This window comes from Choloepus didactylus, chromosome 14, assembly GCF_015220235.1.
Source record: "Choloepus didactylus isolate mChoDid1 chromosome 14, mChoDid1.pri, whole genome shotgun sequence".
Classification (NCBI taxonomy): domain Eukaryota; kingdom Metazoa; phylum Chordata; class Mammalia; order Pilosa; family Megalonychidae; genus Choloepus; species Choloepus didactylus.
Window position 1 is genome coordinate 43,579,331 of NC_051320.1, and position 24,781 is coordinate 43,604,111.

At 36.2% G+C, this 24,781-nt stretch overlaps 1 protein-coding gene across 2 annotated transcripts in view; it reads right to left on the reverse strand.

Moving 5' to 3' along the window:
* MMP16 (matrix metallopeptidase 16) overlaps nt 1-24,781 on the reverse strand; it is a 281,625-nt gene that overhangs the window by 12,891 nt on the left and 243,953 nt on the right. For both annotated transcript variants that reach the window (XM_037803043.1, XM_037803044.1), the window contains exon 8: nt 3,318-3,468. In XM_037803043.1, coding sequence (XP_037658971.1) covers nt 3,318-3,468 — 151 coding nt within the window. The remainder of the gene's footprint in view (nt 1-3,317; nt 3,469-24,781) is intronic.

The following is a 24,781-nucleotide window of genomic DNA, read 5'->3' on the forward strand; positions in this document are numbered from 1 at the left end:
TGAAATAAGCTTTTCTTTGGGTTTAAACCTTTAGAGATTGTGATGGTGAAAAAATATGGAATTACACACAGGAGGATCAGCAAAAAATAAAGGCAATTATACAAGAAACAGATTTTCTTTTGATTTATCAGTCATCAGTAATAAAGAATTATGACTTTAAACAATTGAATCTTGGAATAAGCACTGTGAATCAATGCTTCAAAATACATTATGGTCAGAAATTAGATTTATTTGGCATTTTTTTAGGCTTCATCACAAGTTCTATCCATAAGAAACAAGAGCAGTCCATCTATTAGTATACGTACTACATTTTTTTTTTTTAAATTTCTTCTCTGCCAAGAAAAAAAGTATCGAAAAAGCCTGGAGTGAAATATTTCAATGGATGTCATGGGATACTGAAGTCAAAACTGAACAAAAAGTGGCTTTGAGACATTTCACATGACCCTGACCCCAACCCTGCCATTTCTCCTTCTTACTTGGTCTCACTTCTTTCCTCCATAGTCAAGACTATTCACTTTTGTTCAGTTATCACAAAATACAGGGTCACTTCCTTTTTCATACACAAATAATCAAGCAACTGAAGAGAAAATGCCAATTCACAATGTATATCTTATTGTGTGTTGTTGGATAATTTAAAATATATATAAATTATATGATGATTTCATAAATGCCTGCTTAAACTAGAGGAAATAAATGTATTTTTATTAATGGTAATTTACAAAGGATATGGATATTGTCTTCTTTCCTTGAAAATACTGTAAAATTCTCAACATTTATACTTAGAATGAAATATGTCAATAGAGAGTTGGGTATATTTGTGAGAAGATACTGAGAGATGATTTAGAAACAGCATTTTAGAGTTAAATGCTACGAAGAACAGAATGCATCCAAGTATCAAATTATTTAGCGTATTAAGAAACAGGAAAGTAAGAAACTGAGAGACCAAGTTCCATGCTGTATGTGAAATAATGAAACTGGAAATTTTAATGTGAATTTGCAAATCTATTCACAGAACCATCATTTTATCTACTCTTCTTTAGCTATTCCCATATTTAGAAGATTTCATTCATGTCCCTGCTTCCAATACCATTTATATGTCAATTACTCTCAAATCTGTGCTTCAGGACCTAACCTTTCCACTGAGTGGCAAACTCATATATCCAACCACCCACCTGACTTCTCTGGTTGGCATGTAAATAGGCATTTCAGTCTGCATCTGAGCACTTTAATCTCTTAATCTACCCCCCAATTTTCCTTTCCTTGTCTGTCCTATCTCCAGAAGTGGCACCACACACCCAATTATTTAGGTGAAGTTATCTTTGATTTTGCTTTTCTCTCATCCCTAAAACAAGAAGTGCTTGTTATAATCACATTAAGAATGAATCCTGCACCCATCCCCTTTCCTCTATCTCCACTGCTACCATCATCTCTCTCTTGCACTTCTTCAACAGTCTCCCAGTTACCCTCTTTGATTCCACTCTTGCAGTCCATACTTCACAGGGAAGTCAGAATGATCTTTATGAATGCAGATCAGATCACGTCGTTCTCCTGGGTAAAACCCTCCAACCCAGTGCCTTTCCACTGGACTTATCACAACAGTCAAACTCTTAGCCATGGCCTATGGGGCCCTGAGTAGTCTGGTCCCTGTTTCCCTCTTCGACGCCTTCGACCATTTGATCCCTAAGCTCTTGCCACACTAGATTTTTTCCTGTTTTGAACATTTTAACTCCATTATTACTTCATTGGTTTTGTAGGAATATTTCACCTCCTTATAACACACTGCCCTAAATACCTTCACATGGCTGAAACTTCTCCCCACTTAAGTCTCTACTCAAATGTCACTTTTACAAGTGAGCCCTTCCCTGCTTCCACACTATATTCCAACTATCCTTACCACCCTTGAGTCTCTATCACATTGCCTTGTCCTATTTCTTTGTAGTATTTCTGGATATTCAAATTATCAGGTCACTTATTTGTTTACTTGTTTATCATTTGATTCCCTCAATAGAAACTAAGCACCATGAGAGTAGGCACCTTGGTTGCTCACTTCTTCTACTATGTCTGTATGGTCTAGCACATGTCACATAGCAAGTGCTAAAAAATCTATGTGTGGACACAATCCAACTGGAAGATGTACTTTGTCTGTCTAGCATATTATTTTAAATGATTCTAATTCTGCCCACTCTTCTAGAATATTTGCACTTTCCAGCTCACCACAGTACTCATCACACCCTGTTGCCTTTAGCCCACTGCTGTACCAAGTGGTATATAAGTTATTTACCTGACTTCTTAAAGCAATCGAGTTTTTTACACCTAGGCTAGATCATCTCTAAAGTTCCTTTCTTCTCTTAGCCTGTTAAAATAGTTATTATATTTCTTGAAAGCAGAAAGATGACAATGAGGGAAGAGAAGAGAAATAAGTAAGGAAAAATACATACTCAATATCCTTTCTCTCAATAATATACTTGGTAAAAATATAAAAATTTAATATTGATAACTATTATAAACATTTATAAGGAAGAAAGTCTCACTGAACTATCATTTAAAAGTGGCAATCAAATTGTTATTTATGTGTTTGAGTTAGATAGTTCAATATCCTTTCCATCTGCTTTTAAATCTAGAATGAATATATTGATTAAGTTGTGTCTCTGGAATAATATAATTATTCAAATATGAAATAATCTGTTCATGAAATAGCTAAGACTCATGTAATCTTTATAACAATAATAGTTGGCAAAGTTTTCCATAAAAATCACACACATGAAAATTAATTGGAAGCCTCTTTTCAATATTTTTAAAACCTACAAAAACGCATTTAAACGTAACTCAAAAGAATAAAAGTATTTCTAGATCTTTTGTGATATTTCATGTAACTATTCAAGTATACTGTAAATGAAATAAAACCCTTTTCCCATTTCCCATTGCCTTTATTCTCTTATAAATTCTGAGAACATCATTGATTTCACTGAGTGGGGAGTACTCTCATCTAACCTCCAAACTTAACTTTTTCACTAAGCACTATATTTTTAGAGTCTAAAACATTTAAAATGTAATCTCTGCCTGTTTAAAAAAAAAGGTTATCTGCTAATGTAATGTCAGTTTTCATTATCTTTGAAACTCTCATTAAAACTGTTATATGAGTGCCAAACAGTCTCATTTTCTGTCCTCTAGAAGTTAACTTCTCCAATGTGTCTTCTCAATCTTCCTTTTGTTTTTACCCTTTTCTAAGGAAAAAAAAAAAAAAAGGTGGGGGGGATGACTCTGTAATGTTTCTAGTTCTGAAAGGGCAAATTCAAGCAAGTGAAATGTGTACTGACCTGTCTCCCTTGAAGAAATACGTTTTCCCAACGTCCTCCCACCAAATGGCTGAATCAATACCATGAGGGGGAATTCCACTTCCAAGAGTAATTAAGTCATGAGGGTAACCAGGTTGAAGCGTAGTGTCCTTGAATACCCAATATTTGTTACCTGTATGAAATAAAGGCAAATGCACAATACATTAATTGAATATCAGATTTTTTTTAGAATATTATCTATTGACACAATTCATTTAAAACTATTTTATATGATATCCAAGAAATAACTTAATAGCAGTCGCATCTGGAATATCAGTGCTATTTCTGAATCAATTTTGTTTTCAAAAATGGATATAATATTAATAGCTACTTAATATAATTTGTGACTTAATTTTAGAAATAAAAAAAGATCTACAAGTTTGCAATAATTTAACAAATCTGAATCAAGGATCAAGGATTCTTCCTCTAGGAAAGAGGGGTCCTTGTTTCTATTCAAGATTAAATCATTTCTGTGTTTTGCACATTGTTTATGCCCTCAGAATGCTTTACAGATTGTAACATCTGCTCTATTTGGAGCTCTTCCTTTAGGCTGATCCCTTCCTTTTATTATATAAACATTCTCAAGTCTCCCTAGTCTTATGTCATCCTCCTTTGTCCCTATGCCCTCTTCTAGCTGTAATGCTACCCCTCTCTTTAAGAGTGGTAACTGAAGGGAGGAAAATTTTGAAGAATTTTAACCCTGATGTTGGGAATTGTGGGTTCATCGTGACACTAAAAAGTACTCCTGCAGACTATGCCCCCACTCCCCACTCCGGTGTGCCTCTCAAGTCTACCACCATTCCACAATCCACTGAAGGCTGCTTTAATACCTAAGAGCCACTGAAACCTGGGGTCACCAAGGCCCTTTTACTAAACAGTTTTCTACCTTTATCTATTGATATCCTTGACAATTTAAGCACCTTCCTCTCTGGGCTGCTAGAATATCATTTTCTTTTGGTTTCTCTCCCCTCTAGCTGCTCCTTGCTGGGCTCCTTTTATTCTCCTCAGTCCTTAAATATTGATATTTCCCAGGATTCTGTTTTTTGCTTTCTTTCCTTCTTATTCTAAAGTAGGAGATCACAAACTCAAGCACTTCAACAGACCAGGAAGGTAACATCTGGCCAGGCTAGAGATGATAGGTGTGGAGTATGGGGGGTATTCAAATACTGAGATACTTTCATAAAGAGTGGTGAATATCCACTGCCTAAGGGTCTCTCCCCACTTTCCCAAATATCCCTTTCTCTGATCCTCCTGGACCTCTCTATGAGTCAGCAACCTACCGGGTCACTAACCCTCCTGGGGTTAATATCTGGCATAGTTTGGTTGTCCTATGCCCGTGTCGTTTCTAATTGATGTAGGGCTTTACTTCTTGTTACAGGATTTCAAAAGTGCTCCTAGGTGGGGGCTATGATAAAATTGTAGTGTCACCGTTCATGTTAGACCTAAAGGTATTCAAATAATAAAAAAAATTAAAAGAATGTGGCAGCCACAAACAAAACAAAACAGAACAGAACAAGCAAATATACTCCACATTTTCAGCCTAGATTTAGTTAGGTGTCTCTGGTTTGTAACTCAGAGTGATTTGATTTATTCCTGTCAGTTTAAATTAAAACAGCATTTATTGAGCACCTTCAGTGTCCCAGCATCACGTGAGGTACTGAGGATATCAATGAGAACACAGTAGAGCTAAACACTACCCCGATCACCCTATGTTCTAGTGGAGGAAACAGACGAAAGCTAAACATACAAATATATAATCATAGTAACCAAAAAACTAGTAAACGTTATGAAGGAAACACAGCTGGGATTGAGGAAAAGAATAAAGGGGACTTACGTAAGGAGACCAGGGAAGGCATTTCTGAAGAAGTAACACTTAAGCCAAAATCTAAAGAAAGAGAAGATAATACTATGCAAAGAATGTTGGGAAGAGCATTCCAAGCAGAGAAAAGAGTTTGTTATGTTCAAGGAACAGAAAGAAGATCAGTGGATTGTACTGTAAATGCAAAGAGAAAAGCTATGAATGGGAGAGGACTAGGAGGCCTATCAGAGAGATGGCAAATGTAGCCACTTCCTGAGCTGAGTTACTGTCGGCTTTCTACTCATACACCAGTTCCTTACAATAAGCCCCACCTAAGCTCAATGAACCTGCCTGGGCTTACTGTTAACTTTTAACTCAATAGGGCTGTTTAGTATAAAATTTTCAACAAGCGTAAGTCACACAAGATATTAAGTGTTTTGAGTCCAAGTCTGTTGGCCAGAGTTCTTTTTGGCTTTTAGCTGACACGCTATGCTATCTTCCAGCCATGTGCCTTAAGATTAGCCTTTTTATTTTCTACCTTGTATTATTCCAACAGCCTCCTTCCTTTCTTGTCTCCCTGCCTCCAGTCGACTATGGCTCTCTTGTTTAAGTTTTTCAATGATTTCTCATTGCCTTCAGGACAAAATACAAACTCATATACATTGTCATTTCAATGTTCTTCTCAACATATGGTCTCTTGAAATGACATACCTTTTCCCATCTATGTTCCACTTACCTCCCTTCCTGTGAAATGGGTATGAATCTTTCAAAACTTAATTTAGCTGCACATCATTTCTCTGGAAAGCATTTCCTGAGTAAGGTGGCCACTTGTATTCCCAGGGCACCTAGTCTTTATCTTTATCACATTACTTAGTACACTGTCGTTTTTTTACATTTTTTATTGTGAAATATATACAAGAAAGTGGTAACTTTCAAAGTACAAGGTAACAAGTAGTTACAGTGCAAATTTCAAAGAATGTTATGGATTACAGTTCCACAGTTTCAGTTAATTTCCTTATTGTGAAATATAACATTTATGCAGAGAGGTGATAACTTTCAAAGTACAATTTAATAAGCAGTTATATAGCAAATTTCAAAGAATGTTATGGGTTACAGTTTCACAGTTTCAGTTATTCCCTTTTTGTGAAATATAACATATATACAGAAAGTGTACACTGTATTTTAAAGGATTATCAGCCTGCCACCGACTCTAGGCTGTGAGCAACTTGAGGACAGATATCATATTTGACTCATTTTTTACCTGCAGCACCTGATATAATGCCTGGAAAACAGAAGGTGCTTAGTAAATGGTCACTGACTGAAAGGATCAGGTTTAATATTACATGAATAATAAAATATAGCACCAAAAATCTAACAAACAGGGACACTCAAGGTTACATAATATTGCAGACATTAGTCTTGATTCTTGCTAAGAGGGAAGTAAAAATGAATCTTATAATCATCAAAAAGTCTAAAAAATGTTAAGGCATGCCCAGTATTATGTCAGAAGATCATTTAACTTAAGTGATTATCTTTACCATGCGTTGGAAAAGGTTATTACAAAAATACACACCTATTCTGGTCCACTGATTAGTAGGAATACTTTATAAAGAAACAACCTCACCCAAAAGGCCCAGGTTCACTTCCTTGTTAGAGTCAGTGAGATGGAAAAATCTAGAGAATTGTTTCACAAATTGCTCTATATTTTAATTATATTTCTCTGGCATTTAGAATAGGAAGTTTAAAAACAATAGAAGAAAAAGAAAGGCCTGTTCTGTTGATCTATACCTCAGTGACTTATTGCATGCTTTCCTTGTATGTCATTTTTAATTAGGACAGGATATACAGTTTGAATGCCTCCCATGTTGGCTATTTAGAGTAAATCTTTTATCAGATCTACTCAGCTGGTTTTCCTTTTTTTCAAGCATAAACACCCTAGTGTGCTTTAGAAAACCTCTGTTTGCTTTTGCTTGCAGTTCCTAAAATTCTCCATCCTTTCCATGGAAATTTCCCCACACTTTTTCCAGATTTTTCTGTGCTCCCACTTGGCTTATCAAGCCCCAGGATGCCCTGGGTGGATGTAGCACTAGCAAGTGTTCAAAGAAGCTTAATTTATACATTTTTCCAGAATTTATCTGGAGGAAAAATGTGTGACAAAAGAAAAGGAATTACAGTTTTTCTAGAAAATTCTTGTTATTCTATAAACATTATTTTTTAAAAAAATGTATTTGAGGATCACATTCCTATACTATTGGTTGAGTTTTCCACCAATGAACAGGGAAATCTATCAGCCTTTCACTTTTAGTGATCAAGTCCTTCGTATAGAAGGTCCAACCAAGTTGCTTTTTTTTTTTTTTTTTCTGTTAAGAACAAACACCAAGAGATTAAAAAAAGAGTTGCTTATAAACAGAAAACTCATCAGCAAACATTTGCTGTAAGGTTGTACTGAAGAGACTCCAAAAGTTATACACAAAAAGAAACAAAACCTTGCCTTTTCATTTTTATGGCATAGAATTTAGTGAAATAATTGACAATGATTATGAATTATACATTGAATTTTCCAACTGTTTATAAAAAATCCAATAATACAATTCCTTTTGCATCTTGCTGAGGTAAGATTTTGACATGACAAGGCCGACTGATGACAATCATTTCTATTTTTCAGTTTTTAAGTAAGTGTGAGAGATTCATTTTTAATTCATTTTCTTTTCCAGATGAGAGGTGAGTTTTTAACTACCTTAACATAAGACACTCTGGTTCTCAGGGAAAATATTGCCTCTTTGGCAGAATGAAGGCATTTACTGGATTTCACATGAGGTTTACATATTCTAGAGCAAGTGGAAAACTGATCCTTAGTGACATTTTACTTGGCAGAATGCAGAGGAAAATATCAACAAGCCAGATTAAAGACAGGGGAAGCTTTATAAATAAAAAGCATAACCTTAAAGGATGTTTAGAGTTGGAGAATTTAGAGATCGTCTACTCCAATGATTTTTCAGTGGAATTCATCTATTCATCCATTCAACATCTGTTTACCAAGAGCTTAATATAGGCAGTCACTGAACCAGGTGCTGTAGATTCATGGATGAAGGAAACACCCAATGTTCCTGCCCATGTGAAGCTGATGACTCTCAGGGGAGACAGGACACTAAGCAAATAATCTCATGAAAAAAATTTTAATTAAATGATATTCCTGCAATGAAAAGTGTAAGGCTTAATGACTTTTATTTTTATTTTTTTAATTTTTAATTTTTATTTTTTTGTAATCCAAGGCACAGTGCCTAGTCTGGAGGTTAAGATTCATACTGCTTCCCTGACGCTCTTGAACTAACACTGAGACTGATGGGAGTGTGTTATATTGTTCTCATATACAGGATCAGAAAAATGGTTGAGAATACAGCCTAACACCTTCATTTATTTTACAAGTCAAAGAACTCATGTGCCTAAAGCCATACAACTAATTACTAACAGATTTGTACTACAGCTCAGTGCTCATCTCACTATTTCCAGTTGACTCTCAAAACAGAAAACTTTTACACTGTCTGGCTTTCAGAATTGCTGATGATTTCCTGCTTCCTCCCCCAGTTTATCAATGAATTATTCCACATTTATTAATTAATCCATTGCATTCTGCTCATTCCTTGCTCCTTGCATCCTCTGTAATCACATACCCTTTGTGTCATCATTAAAACAAATGAACAACAACAACAAAAAGCAAAATCCCTGTATTTTTTTCTTCTCAGACTTCACAAACTTGACTTATACATTTGTATTTTCTATCTTCTATTACAACAGTAGTTGGTAAACTAGGGCCACCGCCTCTTTTAGTAAATAAAATTTTATTGGAACACAATCACACCCGCCATTAGTTTCCATATTGTCTGCATCTACTCTCACCCTACAACAGCAGAGTTTAGTAGCCACGAGAGACTACATGGACCACAAAGAAGAAAACATTTAGTATGTGGCCCTTTAAAGGAATTGTTTGCTGATCTCTGGATAAAAAGAACACAAATCCTTAATGGCTGGATTTTCTTCTTATAACAGAAGTCTGCACTCAGTAAACAGGATTTGTTGTGCTGATTACTGTTCAACAGCGCTACATATTTGAGAACATTTCCGAGGCTTGAAAAAAAATTATCACAAAGAAGTAATTTTTTTTTGTTAGATTAGGTTATTCTCTGCCAATTACCAGCTGTGAGATATTGGGAAAGTGGCTAACTCTCTGAGCCTTCCTTTCCTAATTTGTACATGAAATGCTAACACCTCTCATGCAGAGTTGTGGAGCTGAAGAGAGACAAGCGTGTAAAATACACTATATTTGACTCATGGTGCCCCATAAATGGTACTTTTAATTGTCATATAATACAGTGTTGTACTGATCAAATTTGCTTACTACCTACGCTAATAAAAAGATAATGCCAATAATAAATAAACTAGCTAAATATATAAATATATATATTTTTGGCACAACTCTTAGACACATATATCCCATTATATCCTATAGAGAAATAAATAATCATCACACTCACTTATAGTGAAAGGTCTCTTTCAGGTAATCTATTGTACTAGGTAAAAAACTGCATTTTTACCTCAAATGTACTTCATTAGCACCCCTGAAACCTTTCCAGAGCAATGATTTGTAAGAAGCATAAAGAAATTGCTGGTTTACGGGTACTCATTTGAAATAAGGTAATAATGCAAGTCACAGAGACCATTTCTCAAGGTAACAATTCTTTTTTCTGTCATCTTCCAATGTAACTTATTTCAGACAACACTTCTCTTTTGATACACATCTTTCACAAGCCTTTTGTATTCCCAAAGTTTGTTGCCCTCTTCCTTTTTAACCTCACATATTTTAGTTCCCATGCTATACATAATTTCTGGCTCTCAAAATGAAACTGTCAAATAGGGTGATGAGTATTGCTTAAAGTTGTAAAGTAAAAGCAATATGCAATATATGAATTTTTGCGACCATTTTTCAACTACTTATTTTCACTGTTACTGGTTTTAACAACACTGGTGTCTTCACTTTTAAACTTATTCACAGTCATGAAAGATATTGGGCCAGCTCAGTTTTTAAAGTAGAGTTTTGATATTATCTCATAACAATTCAGCCTGAATATGACTAGTAATTGAGAGTGTAAACATCTGGCTTGATTATGCTTACAAAACATTACTCTATTAAATGAGACATACCTCAGTGATAGTAAGATAGCTTACTAGACAAAGGGTGTAGTACATTCCGTTGCTAGAGAAAAGCGCTATTTGCCGTGTGAAACCCTTTCTGTTTCTGAGGTCCTCTAACTAAATAAACCACCTTAGGAACAAAAAGAGAGAAGCACTCACCAAATTTCAAGATGCCACATTTACAGTGATGAGGTAGTCTACTGAGACATCACAGTGCAAACAATATATATATCATATGACAGCCCCATTATATCAGACCAAGAGGCAACCCAGAAAGGCCTGTGGTTTGTACATCTCCCCTCACACTCAGGTATACACAGCTATACTGAGTAACATCTTGACAGATGAAGGGGGCCATTATATACTGGCTTCCTTTTTTTAAAAAACAGTTTTATTCACACACCATACATACAATCCATCCAAAGTGTAAACTAATAGCTCTCGGTATAATCACAGAGTTGTGCATTCATCACCATAATCAATCTAGCTTCTTTTTGAAAAAGCACACCCATATAAGAGAATTATAAATAAAAATTTCTTTAAAATACTTTAAAATTGCTATTTATTTGCACCTTGCTTTATTTCACACAAAACATGCGGGTTCCTATAGGAAAAGTGATAAAATGCCAAAATATTTAAAAATAAAAAAAAAAGACTAGAGGAATTAGACAAAAAAACAAAACTAGAACATAGATAAATAATATAAAATATAAAAGATGCAGGTATAAAATATTTTCAGTCATTTCTAATATAAACACATTTAAAAATACATGTAATCATTGTAAATAGTAATATTTAAAAATAGAGATTTTATGTTTTACTATATCTTCAGAAATGGGATTAATTCTATGTTAATAGCTTAGCTAATTTCTCATTCAAATATTCCCAGTAATACTAAAATTTTAACCAAGAGGGGAGTTGCTGTGGAATGAGGCATCTCTACTATTAGAGGATACTCTGTTTGATTATCAGTCGGGCTCAACTAAGGAGCTAAAACCAGGATAGCATTAATTTGGATACTCATAATTTACATTCTCTGGAATAATGAAGTAACAAAATTTACTATTAATGTGTCATAGACTGAATTGTATCCCCCCAAAAGATATACTGAAGTCTTAACCCCTGGTCCTGTGACTGGACTCCATTTGGGGATAGGATCTCTGTTATTAGTTAAGAAGAGGCCAATTGGGTTACAGTGGGCCCTAATCCAAGATGACTGGTGTCTTTATAAGGAGAGGAGCTTTGGATGCAGACAGATGGACAGAGAAGCTGCCCTGCGATGAAGAGCAGAGACTGCGTTACGCTCCCACAAACCAAGGAAGGCCATGGATTGTCGCCACCCACCAGAAGCCAGGAAAGAGGCAATGTCAATTGCTAGGCTGCTATGACAAATACCACTCAGTGGGTTGACTTAAACAGCAGGAATTTATGGGATCATGGTTTTGAGGCTAGCAGAAATCCAAAATGAATGCACTGGCAAGGCAACACTTTCTCTACAGTCTGCACGTCCTGGTGCTGGCTGCTGGCACTCTTGGGGTTCCTTGGCCTGAATCCCTGTCTCGTGTCACATGGCAATGTCCTCTCCTTTCTCTTCTGATTCCTCCCTGTGACTTTCTCTGACTCAGCTTCTGGTTTCTTTCTCTTTATGAGGCTTCCATTAATCTGGCTTAAGACCCAATCTCATTCAATTGGGCCACACCTTAATTTAAAAAAATAACATCTTCAAGAGAGCCTATTTTTAATGGCTTCACACCCATAGGAACGTGGTTAAGATTAAGAACATGTCTAAACAGGGGTACATACTTTAGTCAATCACAGATACGGAACAAATTCTCCCTTTTAAGAGAAAGCAATAATCGGGAAAGTGACTAAATTAGAGGAAGGGGTAGTAACAGACAAGATGGAGTTTAACAAAGGATTATGAATACTGAGTCTCTATATAATTTTCTTCTTCTTTGTTGCTAGGGTTAAATAGCTAGAAGGAAAGAATTGAAACTGTGGTACTGCAATGCATGGCATCCTCAGAAATTTTTCTATAGCTACTTGTTATATTGTAATTTTGAAAGCTATTTCTTTTTGTACATATGTTACATTTCATAATAAGGAGACAACTGAAACTATGGTATTATAATTCATAAAAACTTTGGAAATTTTCTATATATCTACTTGTTACGTTTTTGAGTATATATTTCATAATAAGGAAAAAAAGTGAAACTGTGGAATTATAACCTATAACATACTTTGAAATTTGTCTATTTGTTAAATTGCACTTGGAAAGTTATCACTTTTATGTATATATGTTATTTTCTACAATAAATAAAAGAGAAAGCACTATTTTTCCTACACTTTAATTTCTACTTCTAGTCTCTAGAACTGTGAGACAATGAATCTCTATGGTTTTAAGCCAACTAGTCAGTTATAATTTGTTACAGTTGTTCTGGAAAACTGGAAAACTAAGACACCATGGTCATCAATATATTTAAAATTTGGAAATATACACATAGATTTTTCCAACATAAATTGATGTGCTCAGTAAAGCTTTTTTTAATTTAGGGAAAAAAACAGCTTTATTGACATATATTTGACATCTAATAAACTGCACATATTTACATTATATAATTTTTAAAGTTTTGTCATGTGCATATACCTGCGAAAGTATCAACATAATCAAAATAGTGAACATATTCATCATCCTGAAAAAATTTCTCATGCCCCTTTGTATTTCCTCCTTCCCAACCCTTGCCTGCCCCATGGTAATCAATGAACTTGTTTCTGTCACTATAGATTAGTTTGTATTTTCTAGAATTTTACGTGAATATATGTACTATTTCTTTTCAGACTCTATTTCTTTTCAGAATAATTATTTTGAGCTTCATCTATGTTGCCAGTGATTCATTTTATTGCCAAATAGGATTCTATTATGTGGATATATCACATTTTATTTATCCATTCACATGATGGATATTTGGGCAGTTGTGGGTTATTATAAACAAAGCTGCCATCAATATACAAATATATGCTTTCATTTTTCTTGTAAAAATAACTAGGAGTAAAATGATTGAATCATGTGATAGCAATATGTTTAACTTTTAAAGAAATTGCCAAACCATTTTCCAGAAAGATTGTATGATTTTACATCCCATCAACAGTGCATGAGAGTTCTAGTTTCTCCACAATCTCGCCAACACTATCATCAGTATTTTTAATCTCAGCCATTTAATAGGTGTGTGGTATCTCACTGTGGTTTTAGTTCATAGTTCCTTAACGACTAATGATGTTGAGCATTTTTTTCAGGTGCTTATTTGCCCATCCAAATTTTTCCCTTGGTGATGTTCTTGTTCAAACCTTTTGCTCATTCTTTTGTTGGTTTGTCTGTTTTCTTTTTAATGAGACTTGGAAGTTCTTTAAATATTCTAGATAAAAATCCTTCCTTACATACACAGTTTGCAATGATTTCTCCCAGTCTGTGGCTTTTCTTTCTATCCTCTTAAAAGAGTCTTTTGAATAGCAAAAATTTTTAGTTTTGATGGAATCCAATTTATTACTTTTTCTTTTATAGACTGTTCTTTCAGCATATCTAAGAAATCTTTGCCTAGACTAAGGTCATAAAGTTTTTTTCCCTTTTTTCCTAAAAGTTTTATAGTGTTAGCTATTGCATTTAAGTTAGTTTAACTTTTAAAAAAACTTGCCAGACTTTTCCAGAGGAAGCACTTCCTGCAGCCTCCTGGGTCGGATAAGAATTCTGGAGTGTCGGCTTAGCTCAGGAGAGGAAAAGAGGCTTATTATTTTATTTTTTTTTAGCAGGGGAGAAGATTCAGGAACGTGGAGGAAACAATAGTGTGGATTGAAGCGAAACTGGTAAACTACACTGGGGCTTGTTCCAAAACCGGGAGGAGTGGTTATACAATGGAATAAAATAAAATTTACTGTCCCATCCCCTTTCTAAATAAATTTGAACCTCTGGTCTTCCATCAAAGTCATCTTTATGATTCTAACGTGTTTCAATTAACGGAAGATAGTCACCAGAATGAGAGTGAATGACTTGTGGCAAATTCTGGAGCCTGTTAAGGAACACCTCTACTAGCATAGTCCTGGTGGGAAAACCATTGCAGTTGATCTGAGCCTCTGCGTATGTGAGGCATAGACAGTCAAAAGAGTGATCGGAACAGTCATGAAGCCTGACCTCAGGAGCTTGTTTACTCATATCTCATTTTTAACACTAATGGATGTAAAATGGTGTTTGTTATGGAAGGGGAACCCCCAAAGCTGAAAGCCGATGTCATGAACCAGAGGAATCAGATTTGGTATGGGCCTTCTGGAAAAACATGGTCTCAGAAAACAGGGAGATCAATTTTAAATCAGTCTTAAGAGAGGTAAAGCGTTTAGATTTGACTCAGTTATTTTGATTCTCACAAAACAGTACGTTTTACTCTGATAAAGTAAGACTAAAGCTCATTAGTGTTAATGTGGCCAGAATGGATAGAGAAAAGAATTTATGTTTGGAAATGCAACTAAGCTGAGTTCAAGTCCTGGCTCTGGCATTTAGAAGCTCTGAGACCTTGGGAAAGACTTTTAAGCTGTCTCTATCTCGTTTCCTTCTCTGTGAAAGGAGGGTAAGTAATGCTTTTGAAGGAATGTGATAAAAAATCAAAGAAAGTATATCCAAAGCAACTAGTGTGTTATTAGGGACTTAATAGGTATTACCTGTTATAACCTCTTCAGTGCTTTAAAAAATTCCCAAAATACATGAGATCTTATTCACAATTTTCTCATTCAGAATTTGTGAAAATTCATATATAGAATACATATTTGACTTCCTCTTGGGCTTTGCTATCTTTGTAATTTTAAAAAGTAATAATTATTGTTACATTTTAATGTGTTATCTTTTGTATTATAAAACTATTACATATTATATTTTTATAAAAGTTAGGAGGAGAAATCACCTATAAAAATGTAAAACATAATTAAAACAATAGGGAACTACCATTGTTTTTCAATCTCTTCAAATGTATGTACTTTTAAAGAGTTGCTGTAGTAGTGCAAATTTTTACCCTGAACTTTTCATTAAACATATTATACCCATATTTCCCTGTTTCCACATTCTATTCAGAATTATAACGTGTGATGGTCGTACAACATGTATGAAGCTGTTAATCATTCCTCATGATTGTACTGATTGCTTGCTTTTCAGTTTTTCACTATTACATGTGAAATTGTGGTGAACATTTCTTGCATGCTTAGCTTTTTCTTGTAATTTGTGATTTTAAAATAAAATTATCCAAAGTGAGATTGATAGGCCAAAGTTTAAGAATGATATTATAGAGAGGTGGGGCAAGATGGCAGCACAGGGAGGTGTGGAATTTAGCTAGTTCTCTAGAGCAGCTCATAAATAGCCAGGAACGACTAGTAAATAGTCTGAAACAACTGTTTGGGGAACATCAGTGACTGTAAACACATCATACACCAGTCTGGAATGGGTGAAAAGGCTGAGACCACAATGTACAACAGTAAGAAAAGCCTCCCCAAACTGCCGAGCTGATGCCCCTCCCCCAGCGGCATGGCAGGCTGAGTTGGAACACTCCCCTGAGGGAAAAAGAAGCAATCTCTGCTGGGAGCAAGGGAAGTAGCTCAACGAGGCTCCAATCATGTATTAATTAACAAATTTGAATTACTACAAGCTACAAGCACAGATAAACCCAGAATCAGCAGGAAAGGAAGCCGGAAGTCTCACTTGGCAGAGAGGTCAGGGCTGACAGAAAAAAACAAATAAATAAAAACAGGGGCTTATGGAGTCAGCCGAGCTCAGAATACTGGGAAAGGGCTGTGCCCCAAGAAAAGGGACATATAGACCCAGGTTCCAACTCTGGCTCATGCCTGGCAAAACTGGGGGCCTGGGGACTGGCTCTGAAAAGGGGTCTTTTTTACTATTCTCTCCTTTTTTAAACCATTCTAAGTAGCTCATTAGAGAAAATCTCAGACATTTTCAATTATTAGCACTGACCCAGGCAAGGGTGGAGTTAAGGTAGGTCTGAGAGACAAAGTAACAACTCAAGTGAAGGAGATAATTCCTTAAAGGGCTTATCTTCCCCAAGTAAAGGTGAGCACTTGAGCCGGGCCCTCCTTTAAAGAATTCAGACCCAGGGTCTGGTGGTGGAGGGAACAGAAACAGCTTAAGCATGCCTTAACTATGCTCCTGGAAGGGACAGAGTTTGCTCAGAATTAAAGGCACTGCACCTCTTTATGCCTGTGGGGAACTGTGGGCTGAAAAGCACCACCTGCTGGACAGGATAAGAAAGCACAGAGTCTAGAGGCCTCACAGGAAAGTCTGACAACCTGCAAGGTTTCATCCTCAGGGAAACTTGATCCAGATTACACCCTCCTTCTAAGAACTGGGCCTGTTCAGTCTGGGAAAATCTGTTTGGGGTTGATCATATCTGGGCAGACCCTCTTTTAAAAAAATAAAAAAAGATTCCATATAGGCAGGGCACGTACTAGAATAACAAGAGCTAAAAAGTTGTGATCAGTTAAACAGAAGCTATGTTAGAGGTCTAGAAGAAGTTGAACTGAATGTCAAAGGACAGACAACAAAGCCAATCAACAAGAAAACCCTAGGATAAACAGTGAAAATGACCTCTAGAATAAACTAATCAAGGAAACCAGATGTCTCGACACCAACAAAAAATTACAACTCATACTAGGAAAAATGAAGATATGTCCCAGTCAAATGAACAAACTAACACATCAAGTGAGATACCGGAGTTGAAACAGCTCATTAAAGATGTTCAAACAAACATGCTAAATCGATTCAAAAATCAAATCAACGCATTGAGGAACTATAAGGCAAAGGTAATGAAGAATATAAAGACATTGGGCAAACATAAGGAGGAACTCAAAAGTTTGAAAAAACAATTGGCAGAACTTATGGCAATGAAAGGCACAAAAGAAGAGAAGAAAAACACAATGGGGATTTACTACAGCAGACTTGAAGAGACAGAAGAAAGGATTAGTGAACTAGAGGACAAAACATCTGAAATCTGACACACAAAAGAACAAATAGGGAAAAGAATGGAAAAATATGAACAGGGTCTCAGGGAATTGAAGGACAACATGAAGTGCATGAATATATGTGTCATGGGTGTTCCAGAAGAAGAGAAGGAAAAAGGGCAGAAAGAATAATGGAGAACATAATCACTGAAAATTTCCCATCTCTTATGAAAGACAAACAATTACAGATCAAGAAGCGCAGCATACCCGAACAGAATAGACCTGAATAGACATACTCCAAGACACTTACTAATCAGATTGTCAAATGGCAAAGACAAAGAAAGAATTCTGAAAGCAGCAAGAGAAAAGCAATCCATCACATACAAGGCAAGCTTGATCAGACTACATGTGGATTTCTCTGCAGAAACTGTGGAGGCGAGAAGGCACTGGTATGATATACTTAGGATACTGAAAGAGAAAAACTGCCAACCAAGAATTTTGTATCTAGCAAACTGTCCTTCAAAAATCAGGTAGAGTTTAAAATATTTTCAGACAAACAGACACCGAGAAAGTTTGTGTACAAGAGACCTTCCCTACAAGAAATACTAAAGGGAGCACTACAGGAAGAAGGGAAAGACAGAAGAGAGAGGTTTGGAGAAGAGTGTAGAAATGAAACTATCAGTAAGGGTAAAAAGAAAGAGGAAAAAAAATAAAAATAAAATAAGATAGGACATATAAAATCCAAAAGACAAAATGGTAAACAGTGGCACAATATTGTAAGTACACTGAACAAAGCTGAGAGTGATTAGGGTTGGAAGAGGAAGGCTAGAGGTATGTATGACACTAGAAGGAAAGACAGAAGACAAGGACTGGGAATGTATAACAGCGAAATCTAGACTGAACAATGATGGTTATTAAATGTACAAATATAAGAATCTTTTTACATGAAGGAGAACAAATGAATGTCAACACTGAAAGGTGTTAAAATGGAATGGTATATGGAAAAATGCCATCAATGCAAATTAGAGACTATAGTTAACAGTAACCTTGTAATATAGTTCCATGAAATGTAAAAAAGGCAATATACAAAAGCTAAATGTCAATAAGAGGGGGATATATGGGGAGGGTATGGGATTCTTGGTGTTACTGCTGTTGTTTCTCCTTTTTATTTTATTTTATTTTTTATTCTTTTTAACTTTTTATTCTTCATTTTTTTCCCTTCTCTTCTTTCTTTGTGGAAGAAATGAAAATGTCCTTATACAGATTGTGGAGATGAATGCATAACTATGTGATTACCAGGAACCACTGTTTACTTATGATGGACTGTATGGTGTGTGAGTAAAAATGTTTAAAAAATAAACAGAGGGATATAAGTGCTGTAGAACATGGGGAGAGAGGGATGTACCTATTTACTGTTGGTGGGGAAGTAGAATGGGGCAGCGCCTCTGGAAGGCTGTGTAGCGATTCCACAAGAGGCCAAGTATAGGGTTGCCATACAATCCTACAACCCCATTATTAGGTATATATTGGAGAAAGGAAAACAGGGACATAAATGGACATTTGCACACTGGTATTTATGGTGGCAATATTCAGGATTTGCAATGGATGGAGGTAACCTAAGGGTATGACTGATGAATGGAATGATGAACTGTGGTATATTGCATACAATGGAATATTGAGTGGCTGCAAGAAGGAATGAAGTTGTGAGGCATGCAACTAGATGAATGAACCCTGAGGACAGTAAGTTGAGTGAAATAAGCCAGAAACGAAAGACTAATATTTTAATGCTTGTTCTGGTTTGCTAATGCTGCCGTTATGCAAAACACCAGAAATGGATTGGATTTTATAAAGGGGGTATATTTGGCTAAAAATTTACAGTCCCAAGGCCATAAAAGTGCCCAAACTAAGGCATCAACAAGACGACACCTTCACTAACAATGGCCGATGGCATATGGAAAACCTCTGTTAGCTGGGAAGGCATGTGGCTGGCGTCTGCTCCGGGGTTTTTGTTTCAAACGGCTTTCTCCAAAATGTCCCTGGGCTTGTCTCACTTAGTTTCTCCGGAGCAAACTCTGGGCTAGCATCTCCAAAGTGCCAGCAAGCATCTCTAAGCATCAATTCCTGAGTCTCTCCAAAAGTCTCTCTCAGTCGCTCTAGGGCATTTTGTCCTCTCTTAGCTTCTCCAGAGCAAACTCTGGGCTAGCATCTCAAAGCATCAGAAGCAACTCTGTTGGCTTCCAAGCCTCTAACATCTGTGTGTCCTGGCTTAGCATATCCTGGGGACATTTTCTTCCTTCTGATCTCTGTGAGAGCTCCCTTTAAAGGACTCCAGTAAAATAATGAAGACTCACATTGAATGGGCAGGTCAAATTTCCACAGAAACATTCAATTAAGAGGTCACATCTCAATCAAGAAGATTAATCAATATGCCCACACAAAATTGCATTAAAGAATATGGCTTTTCCTGGGGGACATATTATATCCAAATCAGCACAACGCCTCACTCATACGGACTGTATATAATATGGAAACTCAGAACTGAATTTGAGAGCACAGTTTATCAGGGAAAGGCTTATTGTAAAGGTTCCTAGATGGTAAGCTCTTACAGTAGTCACATCCATTCCTGAGTTGTTATGGTTATTTCTAAATTCTGAGATGCCGGGCTCTTTGCGTACAACCTGGTCATTCCCTGGGACTTTGGGTATCTGTGTGACACCTGAGACTTGGAGCTAGAGTTCTGCAGCTATGAAAGTCAATATTATTCCATACAACAACTGTTAAAAAAAGCTGAAAAAGAGATCAGACTTCAATTAAAGACATGAATGAAGTGGATCTGGTTAGGACAAAGGGAAATCAGACTAAAGGGTAAAGGTCAATATCCACAGTGTTTTAAAATTTCAACTTCTGTGTGAGAGCAAAGAAAAAGATGTTTATCTGATGTAAAATTTATATCTTCTGTAGCACACTATCTACCTTAACTTGTATGGTCAGTGAATTCAAACACCATAATTACATGGAATCTTGAATAGGGAGTGAAATCTTGTTGATTTGTACAGGTTAGTGTGATGCCCAGAATTATCCCAGAGTAATTTGGGCGGAGAATAAAAACGTATTTGCAAAGTCCCCTTGAGGAACTGGGGGAAAATGTGGAAATTTTAAACTTCCCCACCTGGGGGAATTCCTGATATTCTTGCAAGCATTGGGGGCTAGCAATTTAACAGTCCAAGCCCTTGATCTTGGGGCTTGCCCTTATGAAATTATTCCTGAAAAGGAGATGTTAAGGCTACTTATAATTATGCCTAAGAATCACCCATAGGGAACTTCTTCTGTTATTCAGATGTGGTCTGTCTGTCTAAGCCCACTCTGCAGGTAAACTCACTGCTCTCCTGCCTCCGTGGGTGACTCCTGGCAACGTGAGACATCACTCCTGGGGATGAGCCTAGAACTGGCATCGTGGGATTAAGAAAGCCTTCTTGGACCAAAAGGGGGGAAAGAAAGGAAACAAAATTAAGTTTCAGTGGCTGAGAGATCTCAAACAGAGTCGAAAGGTCATTCTGGAGGTTATTTTTATGCATTATATACATATGCCTTTATAGTTTTTAGTGTTTTGGAATATCTAGAAGAAAATACTTGAAACTGTTGAACTGAATCCAGTAGCCTTGATTCTTGAAGATGACGTATAACTATATAGCTCTTAAGGTGTGACTGTAATTGTGAAAACCTTGTGACTGACACTCCCTTTGTCCAGTGCATGGACAAATGAGTAAGAAAACAAAGACAAGTAAGTAAATAAATAATAGGGAGGGATAAATGGTAAGGGATATTTTGGGTGTTCCTTTTTATTTTTATTCTTATTTCTTTTTGAAGTAATGAAAATGTTCAAAAATTGATTGTGGTGATGAATGTACAGCTATATGATGATACTGTGAACCATTGCTTGTACACTTTGGATGATTATTGGGTATGTGAAAATATATCAGTAAAATTGCGTTAAAAAAAAACTCTTTTCCAGAAAGATTGTACAATTTTACATCCTATCACCAGTGTATGAAAGTTCTAGCTTCTTCACAATCTTGTCAACACTTAGTAAAGTCAGAACCATTTTGAGTTAATTTTTTTCATATGGTTATATGGTGAAGGCATGGGTTAGAGATTTTTTTCTTTTTCTTTTCTTTTCTTTTTTTTTTTTTTTGCTTGTTGTTTCCACACCATTTGTTGTTGTGGAAGTTCCTTTGCTTATTTGTCAAAAATTAGTCTTTCTGGACTCTATTCTGTTACACTGATCTATTTTTCTGTATTATGCTAATAACAGTCTTGATTACTCTTACCTTTATAATAAGAATTGCAATCAAGTAATGTTTTTTCAAAGTACTCTTACCTTTATAATAAGACTTGCAATCAAGTAATGTTTTCAAAGTTTGGTCTATACTAGGTTCTTTGCATTTGAATATTAATTTTAGAATCAGCTTATTGATTACTACAAAACAAAAAGCCTGCTGGCATTTTGACTGGGATGGCACTGAATCTATAGATAAAATTTGAGGAGAACTGATGTCTTAACAATACCAGGTCTTACAATCCATGGAAAAGACATGTTTTTCCATTTATTTAAGTCTTCTTTACTTTGTTTCACCATTGTTTTGTAGTTTTCATTATACAGGTAATATTCATCTTTTGCACTAATTGCCAAGTTTAACTCATTTGTTTCCTGACTCTCAGGGAACATTGCCCTTTGTTGTCTGATGTCCAGTACCTTGAAAAATCACTCTTTTACATAATTGGACCACTTTTTGTTTTTTTAATTGGGAGGATAAATCTGGTCCCTGTTATTACACCTTGGCCAGACGTATAGTTTTGACTGTACTATAGTTTGACATATCAAAAGTCAACACGGTTCCGTTAAGAAATATAGGATTGGTTACATCTACAGAGCACAAGTTGTTTTTGTTTTCATGTTTTTATAATTTATGTAGTGATAATGTCCACCACATATGATATACAGGCACATATCTAATTTTGCCTAAAGTTCAAAAATTATATAATTTTTTACCAGCTGATGAAGTTTTAACGACATCTACTGGCTTCCCATTATTCTTAAAAAAGTTATCTACAAAAGTTCATTTCCAAGTGCATGCCTCAAGTCGAAGGCTTGATTTATTAAGTAGCGGGTTCCTAATTTCACTTAATATGTATTCTATCCCAAGATAAATGCTCAGTTTCTTACTTTATGCTCTTCTGAAACTCAGGGTTGTAAATGGGAGGTTGAGCCCTCCTATAATTATGCCTAAGAGGCACCTCCAGGGAACCTCTTTTGTTGCTCAGATGTGACTTTTCTCTCTCTAAGCCCAACTTGGCAAATAAATACATTAACCTCCCCTCAATGAAGGACATGACTCCCAGGGGAATAAATCTCCCTGGGGACGTGGGAGATGACAACCAGGAATGAGCTTAGCCCTGGCAGTGAGGGATTGAAAATGCCTACTTGACCAAAAGAGGGAAGAAAGAAAGGCAACAAGCAGAGGTCACAGTGGCTGACAGATCCCAAATAGAGTCGAGAGGCTATACTGGAGATTTCTCTTATGCAAGCTCCAGCTAGACATCCCAAATGGCCATAGTATGCCATGCTCTTTTCAAAAATAGTCCCCAAATACCTAGGTCCCCACCTGAGATTCTATAAAAGATTCACTCATTAAGTTTTATCTCTCAGAAACTTAAATCCACCAGAGTGTTCCCATTCCAAACAAGTCCTAAAACCCAGAAGCAACAGCCTCTTTAAGATAAACTATCAGATGCAGCTCCCTTCCCCATGCTATTGACACCCCCTTCCAATATGAACAAGTTAGGGTGCTCACTGCCTAGACACCCCTGAAGATGAAGAAAGAGATTAAGTGAGAGGAAGGGATAGCAACAAATAAAATTTAACAAAGGTCTATGAATACTGAAACTTTACATATATATATGAGATGCTGGGGTGTTGGACTAGCTGGAAGGAGGTAAATGACCTGGTGGAACTGTAACCCACAATATCCTTTGAAATTTGCTCCATAGCTACACATTGAATTGTGCTTTGAAAGTTTTCACCTTTCTGTATATACCCTATATTTCATAATATGTAAAGAACTGAAACTGAGTTGTAACCCATAACAATTTTTGAAATTACCTATGTAACTGCTTATTGAGCTGTATATCGAAAGTTAACACCTTTCTGTATGTATGTTACATTTTACAATGATGGAAACAGCTGAAGTTGTGGTATTGTAACCCATGACATTCTTTGCAATATGCTCTCTACCTGTCAAATCACACTTGGAAAGTTATCACTGTTATGTAGATATATTAAACTTCATAATAAAAACATGCATAAAGAAAAGTTCATTTGCATCATAAAATGCTCAGTTTATTTTTATATTACAAAGATAATACTAATACTTATACTTTGCAACTGAATATTCATTGACTAGCTTGAAAAGCTATTCAAGTACAAGTATTATATAGTATATATTAGAAGAGAAAAAGGTAAAGGACAACCTGTCTAAAGAGAAAGAAGGGAAATACACATAGAAAGCAAAGAATGGCAAAGAGGGATAAAGAAGAGTGCAATGTAAAGAACAGCAATGCTTAAATCCATTAATAAACATGGTCCAATATGGTTGGAATAGGTGGAGACCAACTTGTATATTAGAATGCTAGACCTTAATTCTTCATTCATTCTGTAGATCTTTGTTGAGTGTTTACTATATTCCAGATACTATTTAAGACAGGTGTCTGCAAACTACTACCCAAGGCCTGTTTTTGTATAGCCCATGGTCTAAGAACAGAAGACACATTTTAAAAGGGTTTAAAAAAAAGGAAAGAAGATACTAATAGACACCATAAGGCCTACAAAAACTAAATATTTACTCTTTGATCCTTTACAGAAAATGTTTTCTAACCCATGGTTTAAGGCACTGGAGATACAAGAAAACAAAAGAGAAAAAAAAGAACAACATTCCTTGCTCTTAGGTAGCTGACATTCAAGTAGGAAAGATACATGTAAACAATAAATAAGCTAATACTACAGGCTGTCAGATGGTATGTAGAAAATGAAAACAGCACAGTGAGATTGGACTGGTAGGGTAAAGGTGCAGACGGCCTCATGGCCCCTAAAGCAAAATGGGCACCATAGTCTTGGAATGAGGAATGATCTGGGTTTCCTGGACTCTGAGGTAACAAAGGCCATAAGGTGATGGTGTCAAGGCAAAGAGAGTCATTTTGATTGTGGTGGGGACGCGGAAGGTGGATGCTGTCTCACCAGAAACCCAGCTTTCTGGGGCTCCTACTCTCAAACTGCCAGTGTGAGCTGGAGAGTAGGGGAGGGAGCTGGGACATCCAGAGCTTCCAGCTCCCTTTGGACAAGCAGTGGTGTTTGAAGTAAGAGAGCAGCATGCTCACATCTGGACTTTGAGAAGAAGCAGTGTGGAGAGTAAACTGAAGG